The sequence below is a fragment of the Gigantopelta aegis genome, chromosome 9 (assembly GCF_016097555.1).
Source record: "Gigantopelta aegis isolate Gae_Host chromosome 9, Gae_host_genome, whole genome shotgun sequence".
NCBI classification, from domain to species: domain Eukaryota; kingdom Metazoa; phylum Mollusca; class Gastropoda; order Neomphalida; family Peltospiridae; genus Gigantopelta; species Gigantopelta aegis.
This window is the reverse complement of record NC_054707.1, coordinates 80,877,192-80,889,712: the sequence shown is the minus strand read 5'-3', so window position 1 is coordinate 80,889,712 and position 12,521 is coordinate 80,877,192. Positions and strand designations below refer to the sequence as shown.

At 37.0% G+C, this 12,521-nt stretch overlaps 1 protein-coding gene across 2 annotated transcripts in view; it reads right to left on the bottom strand.

Annotated features, from left to right (window-relative positions):
• Positions 1–8,372: 8,372 nt before the first annotated feature.
• Positions 8,373–12,521, bottom strand: part of LOC121380857 — a 53,619-nt gene continuing 49,470 nt past the window's right edge. For both annotated transcript variants that reach the window (XM_041509854.1, XM_041509853.1), the window contains 2 exons: positions 11,310–11,364; positions 8,373–8,977 (listed from right to left, as the gene is read on the bottom strand). In XM_041509854.1, the coding sequence (XP_041365788.1) occupies positions 8,932–8,977; positions 11,310–11,364 (101 nt within the window). In that variant the 3' untranslated portion in view covers positions 8,373–8,931. The remainder of the gene's footprint in view (positions 8,978–11,309; positions 11,365–12,521) is intronic.

The following is a 12,521-nucleotide window of genomic DNA, read 5'->3' as shown; positions in this document are numbered from 1 at the left end:
TTGTTCTGTCCCGGGACAAACCCTGGCTCTCCAGAGACAGGCCTCGGGACGGACATGCTCGAAAATCTAGTGGAATATGAGCATGTAATACTTATTCGCACTCGCACGCACTGTTTACCTTTTGTGGCTTTGACAGCTGGCGCGGCGAACGTCGTGGCTCCTCTCATGTTTGAGTGTTTGACAGGAGCTGTCAGTTGTCGGTGCTGTGGCGGCCATGTTGTTTGTATCTGTTTGTGTGGCTTGGTCACAGGTTTCGTCAAAGTTGATTTTTCTCTGACATGGCTTTTTGGGGGTGTTCAGGGCATTGTTTATCCTGTCGTGAATGATCCTACCGTGTTGGCTAGACTCTTTATACATTTTGTCTGTCATTTGGTGACTGCTTTGGTTTAGTACCTGGTGGTATAGAGACTGTCAGTAACCTTACCGTAGAGGGTTGTTCTGAGTGAGGGTCGGCGTTAATCTCAAAGAGTGAATTTAGGTTGACTAGGGATTCCTCTTCGCCCCTAACGAAAGTATCGCCATTTGCCAGTATCATGTGGTAGATGACGTCTGTGATGTTGTTTTGGGTTGTTTCCTCCTGTATGTTGACTATGGCTTGTTGCCAGTATATGTATTGATACAGTGATGGGTTGGACCCGTCAAACAAGACTTGCCCAAGGCCTGACATTTTGTTAGCTTTGGGTGAAGGGACCGGTTTAGTCGACTTCCTTGCTCGTTTGAGGGCCCTGTTTAAGTTTTTGTTTTTTATCAATGCCTGAAATTGATTTGTAAGTTCTATCTCTGGGTGGACCTATTTCTTCATCCGAGCTAATCTCGATGCTGCGATTTGAGGAACCTTTTCTTTTTATTGAACTTCTAGGAGTGTTAGGTGCCTCGTCTTGGGCGGATTTTAAAGCTAGTTTAAAGGCGTGGTCTATGGCTCTACGTTTAGAGCATGTGGGGACAAATTCCACGTTGGCGTCTATGGTTATGTTTTTGGTAGTACCCGCCCCGACTGCGGGAGCCTCCACAGCGACTCCCCCTGGTGCGGTAGTCATGGTCGTAGTCACGTTCCTATTTGGCGTAGGTGGAGGGGTGGGGGACCTAGGGGTGTCCGTCATTAGGCTTATCTCTGTCGCTACATTTATCATTTTTAAACTCTCGGGCTTTTTTGGGCTAGGCCCTTGCTCCTGGCTGACTGGTGAACTCGAGTTAAAGGTTTCCATTTTTCTAACTGGTTTCGATGGAGTGAAATAAATGTAATTGTCTAGGATAATAGGAGTGGATACGGATTTGCTAACTAATACTAAGCAGCGCTACACAAAGAACATGTATTCAATACACAACAGAAAATTACAAATAGCTTTGTCTATGCTGGAAAAGAACACAAGTACAAAAATGCAATGCTAATTGAGAAATAAAACGGCTCCAAGTGACTATCCTAATCCGAGTCCAGTGCGAGAGTGTAAATAAACTACATGCTTTTTGGGCACTTCAAAAATGTACTGATCTTCATAGAAACCCATCTACAGTTTTTATAAAGAATTGTGTGTGACAGTAACACAATTTTAATAGTTAAATAACAAAAATATATATTTTAGGTAATGTTTATGTTGGTCTTGCATGTCGATTTTTCAAGATAGGTAGGGGCTAGATGTCCAACATGTTAGAATGAAGACATTGCTGTACACATGATTGTAAGCATAACTGGCAGGCAAATCAAAACAAATAAAACAAAAACAAACAAATAGCCCAATCCACCCCCCCCCCCCCCAAAAAAAAAAAAAAAAAAAAACCCACAAAAAACCCACACAAAAAACCCCAACCCCACTAACAATACCAACCCGACCCCAAAATAAAATACAAAATACCGCTCCCCCCTCGACAAAGACACACGCCCCCCCCCCCAAAAAAAAAAAAAAAACAAGAACAAAAAGAACAAAAAGAAAGAACAAAACGAACAAAAAGAAACATATAACCCAGACGAACACGCACATTTTCTATCTATATTTAGAGTGCCAATATATTTTTATTGTTACTCGGCTTAAATCAAGACCTCCCATCAAACATTAATTTTTCTTTGACATATTTTTACTATCATTAATCACATTTGTATTATTATCATTTAAACATATATTTTTTTCAGCCTTTTATATTTTTTTCCAAATGTATTTTTTGTTACTCATCTTAAATCAATAACTCCCCCACCAACCCCCACTAACCCCCACCACCAACCCCAAAAGATCCGTCACCCCCTGCCCCCACCAACAACTTTATTTTTCTTCAAAATATTTTCACTATCATTAAACAGACAGTTTTACCCTATTGTATTACAATGGACTAGTCCCTGTCACTAGCTTTCGTCACGTGCTCATTCAAACGCCAATGTGCACTGCCTTTATTTTTTATGTAACATTGTTTCACTATTTATGCATAATAGAGGTTGGAAATGAATGGGGTATTGTTGCATTGTCCTAATAGGCTGAATAAATATATTAACTTGTGAAAACAACAACGTCGCTTTGTATTGCTTATTTTCCGATTTTACGTTTATAACGACGTTAGGGTTCACGATAACATTTTAACATTATAATGGTATATGTTACCATTTTCCAGTGGCTTCAAAAACACTATTACATATTCCAGAATAATATTTGGCGTGTTTCAATTCCATTTTAAAGTGAAATATACACATGGCGATCAATAGTTGAGTTTAACCGGCAAGTTTAAAAAAGCAAGTCAAAATTTGGCAGACATATTTCACAGCACGCCAAACTTCAAAGGACTATTAACTTTCTAACCACTAAATATTTTTCCGTCCGGTTTTCATTAATTTACATCTTTTGGTTCATATTTTTGTTCTACCTACCAGCAGTAAAACAGCAAAAAATTTAAACGTATAGGGTTATAGGGTGGAAGGGTTTCATTTGTTTGTAAATACTCGGCCAACACTTGAAATGTTTTACGTTTACATATAATATCTTACATTTTCAGTGCAATCAAAGTATGTGATGTTTTTAAAATCACATACTTTAAGAATTTGATAACTTTGCAAATTAGATGTAAATTAATTGAGGTCACGGCACTAGGTTTATTGACACGTAAGCAAACGTATTTGTGTGACACTCCATAATTGACGTATGCATTTATAGTCATCGAATAAAAACATTTAAATTGCAATTTCACACTGAAATCTGTCCAGCGTTCAGAAAACAAAAAAACGTTAAAGCGGCTATGTCTAGAATATTTTTATTATTTAAGCATTTAGAACAGAAAATCCCATTACGTTTGGTGCATATAAGACGCCGCACTCCGAATTGGTTTCACTACACTGGCTTTTCCAAGTTAAAAATAAACCCACTATTTTGAAAATGGGACACTTTTGCCGGGCTCCCTCTGGGCTAAAAATAGTACGTTCGGCTATTGTTGCATTACAAAAAGCGAGCGGATTCTAGCAGCTAATTCCTAGTAGCCAATTACGCTAGCAGCCAATTTCAGCAGACCCCCATGGCGACGATCTAAACACCGGACTCATACGCCTTTCGATTGTTACCTGTATTTCACACACTTTTATACACACTGTTATGCTAATTTTTAATTATTCACTACAACTTAAGAATTTTAGAGTTTTAAAGAGTATCTTTATATAATAACAACACAAAAACAAAATAACAACCAAGACTCATTTTCACAGTCTTATTGTTACTAATATCCGTATAAATACAACTTAACCGTTTTATTAAGCACTTTTATAATATCTGAAGTATCACTTAAAAATCCGTCTGTACTACGGTAATATAGGATGTCCAACTAGTATCGTATAGCCCACACCACAACACACATTATAAAAGGCGTAATTGTCCGATGTTTAGAACGTCGCCATGCGTGTCTGCTGAAATTGGCTGCTAGCGTAATTGGCTGCTAGGAAGTGGCTGCTAGAATGCGCTCGGTATTACAAAATGGCGAGAATTGTTCTAACTGGCTAGTAAGCATTTGACGATATGCGTTAATGACGACAACTTGCGAGTGAATTAAAAGTGCAGTTATGCTTGTATTTGAACTTAGAACTTGACTGTATACGATTGAAACCAGACATTGCAGCTTTAAGCCCTAGTTTATTTTGATGTAAGGATATCCCAAATGACGTCATTCAAGTTTGACGTCATTTCCATTCAAAAATACACCGCGCCACATATCTTACGTCATTTGAATATCATATAATATCTTACATTTTCAGTGCAATCAAAGTATGTGATATTTTTCAGATCACATACTTTAAGAATTTGATAACTTTGCAAATTAGATGTAAATTAGTCGAGGTCTCGGCACTAGGTTTATTGGCATTTAAGCAAACGTACTTGGGTGGCACTCCATGATTGACATATGCATTCATAGTCATCAAATAAAAACATTTCAATGGCAATTTGACACTGAAAGCTGTTCAGCGTTCAAAAAGCAAAAAAAAAAACCGTTAGGCATAACTTTATTTTGATGCAAGGACGTCCAAAATGACGTCATTCGAGTTTGACGTCATTTCCATTCAAAAATACACCGCGCCACATATTCTTACGTCATTTGAATATCTAGTAATGGCGGACTGGAATTAAAGTTGAGTGTACAGTTTACAAAAACACGTTGTATTAAGCTTGAGCTTATATGATAACGAGATTATTACCCACGTGTATTTCGGTATCGTCAATATCATATATTAGGAATAAAAATAATGTATTATGCTCGCCAGAGGCTCGCATAATACAATTTATTACCCCGGCGGTCACTCATAACAGGGAAAATATTTTCCATATTTTCTCAGTGAGAAATATTCTGCTTTGGTTTAACGAATAATACTATTGGACAATTTGACGCTTACAAACCAATGACTTTGTCGGTACTAAATATAACGTGATTACGATTTGACAAACCCAAAATTACGTCATGTAGTTTAAAGAGTTTGCGTTTACGGGTCTCTGTTTTTGGTGTTAAATTAATAACAAAATGTCATTTTAATGCAATTCATTATAGAGTTTGAAGCAGAATAAAGAGAACTTGTGTTTTTTTAATTATCTATGAACGTGATTAAATTACAACGTTATAGTAATTCCCAGAACTGTGCGTATTTAGTGGTTTACATCATTTCTATACAGGTTGGCCTTCGTGCATGTGCGTGGAAAATAAAGGTTTTTAGAAGAAAAAAAATAGCTAAGGTAATAAATAGAATAATAAACTCGGTTCTAGTTATTATCTCGTGAAATAAAGCTCGTGACAACTGAAAATTATTTCACTCGGGACATAAATTTGATAATAACTGGTAACTCGTTTATTATCCTCTATTTTAATTCCTAATATATGATATTGACGATACCGAAAAACACTCTGGTAATAACCTCTATTTCATATAATATCTTACATTTTCAGTGCAATCAAAGTATGTAATATATTTCAGATCACATACCGGTACTTTAAGAATTTGATAACTTTGCAAATTAGATGTAAATTAATCGAGGTTACGGCACTAGGTTTATTGACATTTAAGCAAATGTACTTTGGTGACACTCCATAATTGACGTATGTATTCATATTCTTTAAATAAAAATATTTCAATGGCAATTTGACACTGAAAGAGATTATTACCCTCGTGTATTTCGGTATCGTCAATATCATATATTAGGAATAAAAATAATGTATTATGCTCGCATAATACAATTTTTATTCCTAATATATGATATTGACGATACCGAAAAACACTCTGGTAATAATATATATATATATATATATATATATATATATATATATATATATATATATATATATATATATATATATATATATATATATATACACTCTTCAAAAAAAGTAGTTGTTAATATCAACTATTAGACCGAACATAAGTTTTGACCACAGACATCCTACTAAAGAACGTTCAGGTCTGTTTACCAACACAGAGAAACTCATTCCATAGTTTGCACGTGCATCACGCAGTTACTCCGTACACGTGCGTGGGATGTCGTTTTCGATTTTGACAATTTCCAGGAAGATCGATTAATCACTGTGGAACATTATTTCTGTATTTGTAAAAATTCTGGCAAATTCTGTATTTTCCCGCAAATGACACGGTGTACATGTGATATGCATTAGCTATTGACCAATCTAAACGCATGGAATTTATCTAAAAGGTAATAAACATATGTATGTAGATTGAACAGCACGCTTACAGGTAAGTACGGTTTGGGATTCTGGTTTGTCAACGGTACATTGGTGAATGGTTCAGTTCGGGTCGTTTAGATCACAATCTGCAAGTCATGTGACATTTCATTTCCAAAATGGCGGCGTCGTGTGAAGTGCAAACTGATTATATAATAATGCCACAAGGAAGCGACACATCGAGCGCATAAAAAAACCCACTATAGAAAACGTGCTTGTACGCGACGACAAAGGCTAGTGTTATTCTTACTGATTGAACTCGGGCCACAGACCACAATTAATTTCGCTTTATGTTTCTATATCAGCAGGCCCGTGGATTTGTGTATGTACCTTTGCCTGCCTGGGAGACACATACTCTGAAAAGGACAACCCCTGTTGTCCAGCTCTTTCTCCCAGCATATTGGTTTAAACAAACACGACCTCTAAACCTGGCCGGAGTACACCCATTTTACACAAAAAGTACTACTTTTGCATGGGCCGGAATTGCCACAAACAAATCTTCAATGTCAACAAGTTACACATGTTTACAAACTACATGCTCTCCCCTGTCACTTCAGTCAAATAGTTGCCACTTCATAGCTGTCTGCCATGAAATAATCAGTCAAACAGCAGACTACTTGCGCCGACAAATTTCCGGACAACCAAATGGGAAGATAACTGTAATCTTAGGCCGACTATAGGAGATGACCGACAATACTTCCGTGGACTATTGTCAGGTGTAACCCGTGTTGTTAACATGACACATCATGCTTAAGCGCACATGTATTTCGGTCATATAAATTTTCTAAACACGATGTGCAAAAGACCAAATATATTACGAAGTCAAATGTGAAAAAAATAAATAAAACTTTCGAATTCTACAGGGAAATGTAGCAAAAATGTGTCCCTTCTGTGAATCTTCTGAAATGTGTCCCTGCTGTGAATCTTCTGGACTGAAGTTTTGTATTTTCGCTTTTGCGGGTCAGCGGTTCAGAGTTACCTCCCTTGAAATATTTTCGATGTCAAATAAAACGAACATGTTGGTGTTTTAAAAACAAAACGTCGACCCACACGCCTAGCAAACGGGACGACAAAGGGTGTCAGTATGTTGTCCCGGTAGTACTGCCCAGTGACCCTTCCTTACACAATATTGAGGGGGGTTCTGTCAGTCATAGTGATACCACCCCACCCCAAACCGCCAAATCTGTCATGAAATCGCATTGTAACGTTGGCGTGTCGTTCATTTCGTCGTCGCCAGATCCGACCACGCCTGTCAATGAAGTCCAGAGTGAATAGGGACTCGTCTGAAAACATGACACGTGACCAGCGACGAATACCCCAGTTCTGCGCTCCGTACACCATTCACGTCTGTGGGCAATGTGACGATTTGTCAAGATAGGTACAACCCGGGGCCCTTCGAGCATGAAGATGATTTCTAATCGTCTGACCCGTAACTCGGACACCAGTAGCCTGATGAAGGTTTGCAACAATTTGATTTGTTGTTTTGAGCTCGATTTCTTAGAGCTTGGTTACGGATGGATCGAATATGTCACGTGATTTGCTCAGCTCGTCCCAAGTGATTATAATAGACTTTTGATATTGTAATATAATTATGCACTTGAAATGTATATTATCATTTGATTTTCATGTTAGGAGTAATCACTGAAAATTAAATGACTTTTAATTCGAAATAAAACAGTTATAACGTGTCGATTTCCAAATCACCGGACGCGCCAATACACCGAACACAAAATTCATTGCAGCAAACAGTTTTGCTACTAATAAAACTGCAGAATTGCCACCCACCTCCCACCCCTGTGCTGGAGCAAATCCTCAATTTCGGGCAAAACCGAAAGAGAAATTCGGACAAAATAAACAACCCTGTAGCCCGAGTACTCTGACTGTAAGAGAGCTAGACGGACATTTGGAAGGTTATGACGTTCTCAGAACAGTCATGAGATCGTCCAAATGTTCGTCTAGCTCTCTTACAGTCAAAGTACTCGGGCTAGCAACCCTGAAATCTTTTGACATGTATTTCCATTATTCTTCCCACAATGTTAGGTGTAATACATGTAAAAAAAACCTATATAGCTGTTTGACAGTAATGCTAAAATGAATTCAGTATCTGGTATTTTTGTTTAATTCGGGCAAAAATCAGCCTTCCTCCCTATGAGAACAAATGGTTAACAATAAAACAACGAACAAGTAATTACTTCGTGTAATAATATATATTAAAACAACAGCAACACCACCCCTCAAAAACAATTAACATTAATAATTTAATGTTTAAAAAAAATAATATATATCGATATGTACAATATCAGGCTTCAGTGTAGAAATTCAATGGACACTGGTTTTGTTCTAGAGATTACACTCTAAAGAAAAGTGAATAAAAGAAAACTTTACATAAGAAGAAAATATCGACTGGTATAGCTAACAATTTACCTAACGTTTGAAATTTGACCTAAATGAACTATGTACCACGCACCCCTTCGTTTAACTGAAAATAGTTTTAAAAACTTTGTATTGTTTAACATTATTTTATTAATTAACCCAAAATAGGAACAAACTTCTAAGACAGAATGGCCTGTTATTATACGTATCGCCATCCTTCTCTTTCTCACTTTCTCTCACACACACGCACGCGCGCACACACAGACACACGCACGCGCGCACACATACACAAGTTAACGATAACGCAGGTAGATTATTCGATTATTCAGTCCATTCTTTTAATAATATTGTCCAGTTAACACCACCTTCAGAGTTGAGTTAGTTGAAGAACATGGAAGTAGTAAGCTGCAGATTTGCGGCCAGTCTAAAATAGACAAAACAAAAACGTCATATGAAAACAGAAATAAATGATAGCAAATTAGCATTGATGGCTCTAATTTTAACGCATTTTTGAGATCAAATCTGATTGGATCTCTACTAAAATTTCAGATGGTAAAACCTGTAATATACCGGCCGTAAGTCCAAAATATGTCACGTGAAGTGCGTGTTTTGCGTTCATGCGCGTACGTTTGATGTGAGGTAATCTGTGGAAAGCTTTGTCTGAATAAACTTCAACAATGGGCAACTGACAATGGATCTCGGTTCTCCAAGTCAAAAACCGGGTGCATTGTCTATTTGTCAGCACGTAAGTCTCACTTGCAAATGTTAGATCATAGACGTAACGATGCGGGAGATCGCGATACCATACGTATTCCGATACTTGGGTCGCGATACGATACGCATCGCGATATTTAACTTTTCATATCAATCATCGATAATTAAACTGTTTAGTTCCAATTTATAAACCATGATAACCTTAAGTTTAAGACATGGCACAAGCTGTATTACAGGATAGTTTTATTATCACCTGAAAATATAATAAAAATGTTTCGAAATAAAAAAGGTAAGACTTCAGAAAATTAACGCAACATGCTTGTTCAATGTAGTTCAATGGAATTTCAGGTGTATACTGCTGGGCAGTTACAACATCCTCTGCTGTACTGAAAACCGTTTCAGATGGTACAGACGTAGAGAAAATACATATTTTTTGTTAACTGTATAAATATATCGTATTGTATCGCGATACAGCTGTCCTAAATCGAAGTATCGTATCGTGGCCCTCGTATCGCTATTTCGTTACAGCTCTACTAGATCCTATACACGGCCAGGGCCTTAGCCTTTGTTTTGGTGCTTTAAAACATCTCCTGTGGAGAGCTTATACGTCGATGCACACGAACCTAGTGTGGGTGCTAGACGCGCAAAACTTTCTCTGCAGCATGCTACAAAGATTAAATCAACGCCAAAACATCCGGCACATATATAAAGTTATCTGATGCGAAGCCAAATACCATTCAAACATTTAGTCTTCGCATTAAGGGGAAATGATACTATTCGGTCAAAATATAAGTCATTACACCTTGAATTTTTCACATATTATAAAGATATCCTTATATTATTACTGGAAGGTCAAACAAAAAAAAAGAAAGAAAAAAAAGCATAGGTTACCAGACAAAATTTTGATCCACGGACGATAAAGTGAATAGGTGTAAGAATCACTATAACGTTTCCTTGTTTCCATGTGTAGTCGAACTAATCATGCTTTATAGCCATTAACCATATTTAATTTTTAAACTACTCTACAATGCAACAAAGATACAAATAGTTGTGTCATTCAGCACACACAAGTACATATCTGGGTGAGTAAAGCAACATGAGATAATAAAAATATACCGTCATCGATGAAACCTTTTTGCACTCATAGCTTGAAATACCCCATACATAGATAAAAATTCATTAAAATTCCACCATAAATCGTTTGAGCACATTTGTTTTAAAAACAGCTTCATTGGAGTGTGTGTGTGTGTGTGTGTGTGTGTGTGGGGGGGGGGGGGGTTGGGGAGTTGGCAAGATGATTGGGACGGTGCGATCGTCAACAAGCTTCATTCTGTCAAATCAGTTCTAAAAGAGTGGCAGTCCTACAGGCGGTACAGGAAGGATGAGGTTGTCTTGTACCGTGCTCGTATCGGCCATACGTATTTGACGCATTCATTTATTTTAAAGAAGGACCCTTCTCCTCAGTGTGACCATTGTCAGTATAAACTGACTACCCCACATATTGGTGGAGTTTAATCATTTGAAGCCGACGAGAAATGATATATTTGGTTGCAAAGTACAAAATGTATTTAAAACACTTTGATTTTTGTACAAAATTAAAAAATATATGTACCTTGATATTTGTATTGTATTGTATTGTACTATACTTTTCCACTCAGCTCTTTACACTGTAGTTTCACATAATTGTATCAATACTCTTTCCATATACACTTACGTACTTACCTTTTCTGACTGTAATGAACTGAATATACATGCTGGAATTTAGACGCAGTGTTGGCAGTAATTTTGTCAGTAATATATTGGATAAAGGATTATATCGGATATATATTAATATTGCCGTGAGTGGGTCAGATGTATTAATACTGGTTCATTTTCAAACAATAGGACAATGCTGCTATGTGTGTGTGTGTGTGTGTGTGTGTGTGTGTGTGTGTGTGTGTGTGTGTGTGTGGTGTGTGCGTGCTGTGCGTGTGTGTGTGTGTGTGGCGGGGTGAGTGTAAAACGGCGACAATGTATGACATCGAAAAACTATTTATTCTCACATGACAATGGTCCAGAAGATAACCACTGAAGTTGATGCTCCATGGGTACAGGCACCTGCAAAACACGATTACCTACACATACATACTTATATATATATATATATATATATATATATATATATATATATATATATATATATATATCATATAATATCTTACATTTTCAGTGCAATCAAAGTATGTGATATTTTTCAGATCACATACTTTAAGAATTTGATAACTTTGCAAATTAGATGTAAATTAGTCGAGGTCTCGGCACTAGGTTTATTGACATTTAAGCAAACGTACTTGGTTGACACTCCATGATTGACGTATGCATTCATAGTCATCAAATAAAAACATTTCAATGGCAGTCCAGCGTTCAGAAAACAAAACACGTTAGGCATAACTTTATTTTGATGTAAGGACATCCAAAATTACGTCATTCGAGTTTGACGTCATTTCCATTCAAAAATACAGCGCGCCACATATTTTTACGTCATTTGAATATCTAGTAATGGCGGACTGGAATTAAAGTTGCGTGTACAATTTACAAAAACACGTTGTATTAAGCTTGAGCTTATATGATAAAGAGATTATTACCCTCGTGTATTTCGATGTCGTCAATATCATATATTAGGAATAAAAATAATGTTCATTCCTAATATATGATATTGACCATACCATAAAACACTCTGGTAATAACCTACCTACCTACCCCTCTCTCTCTCTCTCTCTCTCTCTCTCTCTCTCTCTCTCTCTCTCTCTCTCTCTCCTCTCTCTCTCTCTCTCTCTCTCTCTCTCTCTCTATGTATGATTCGTCACAAGTATTTTTTTAATATGGATAATATCAATAGAGTGTATGCTAATTGACCCCTCCGTACGGCGTGATTGCCAACTGCGCTGGACCAATCATGTTTCGCGGTTCAAAAACCGCGGGCCAAACTTTGTTTGGACACCATTAGGTTAGACAACATAATTTTTTTCGATGTGTAACGTTTTTGTATAGTTAGCATTAAAATTAGTTAAAATAATTGTCTCCTCCAAATGAATTATAATCATTGTAAACATATACTTCTGCTGACATTTGTTAACAGCGATGACAACTATGCGGAGCCTATGATTGACGTAAAATCAGTGTTTTCCTGCGAAACTGTCACATGGTATTGAAACATGAAAGTGAAGTTTTGCCGAAATCCATCAAAATTCAACTGATATATATATAAATTCTAC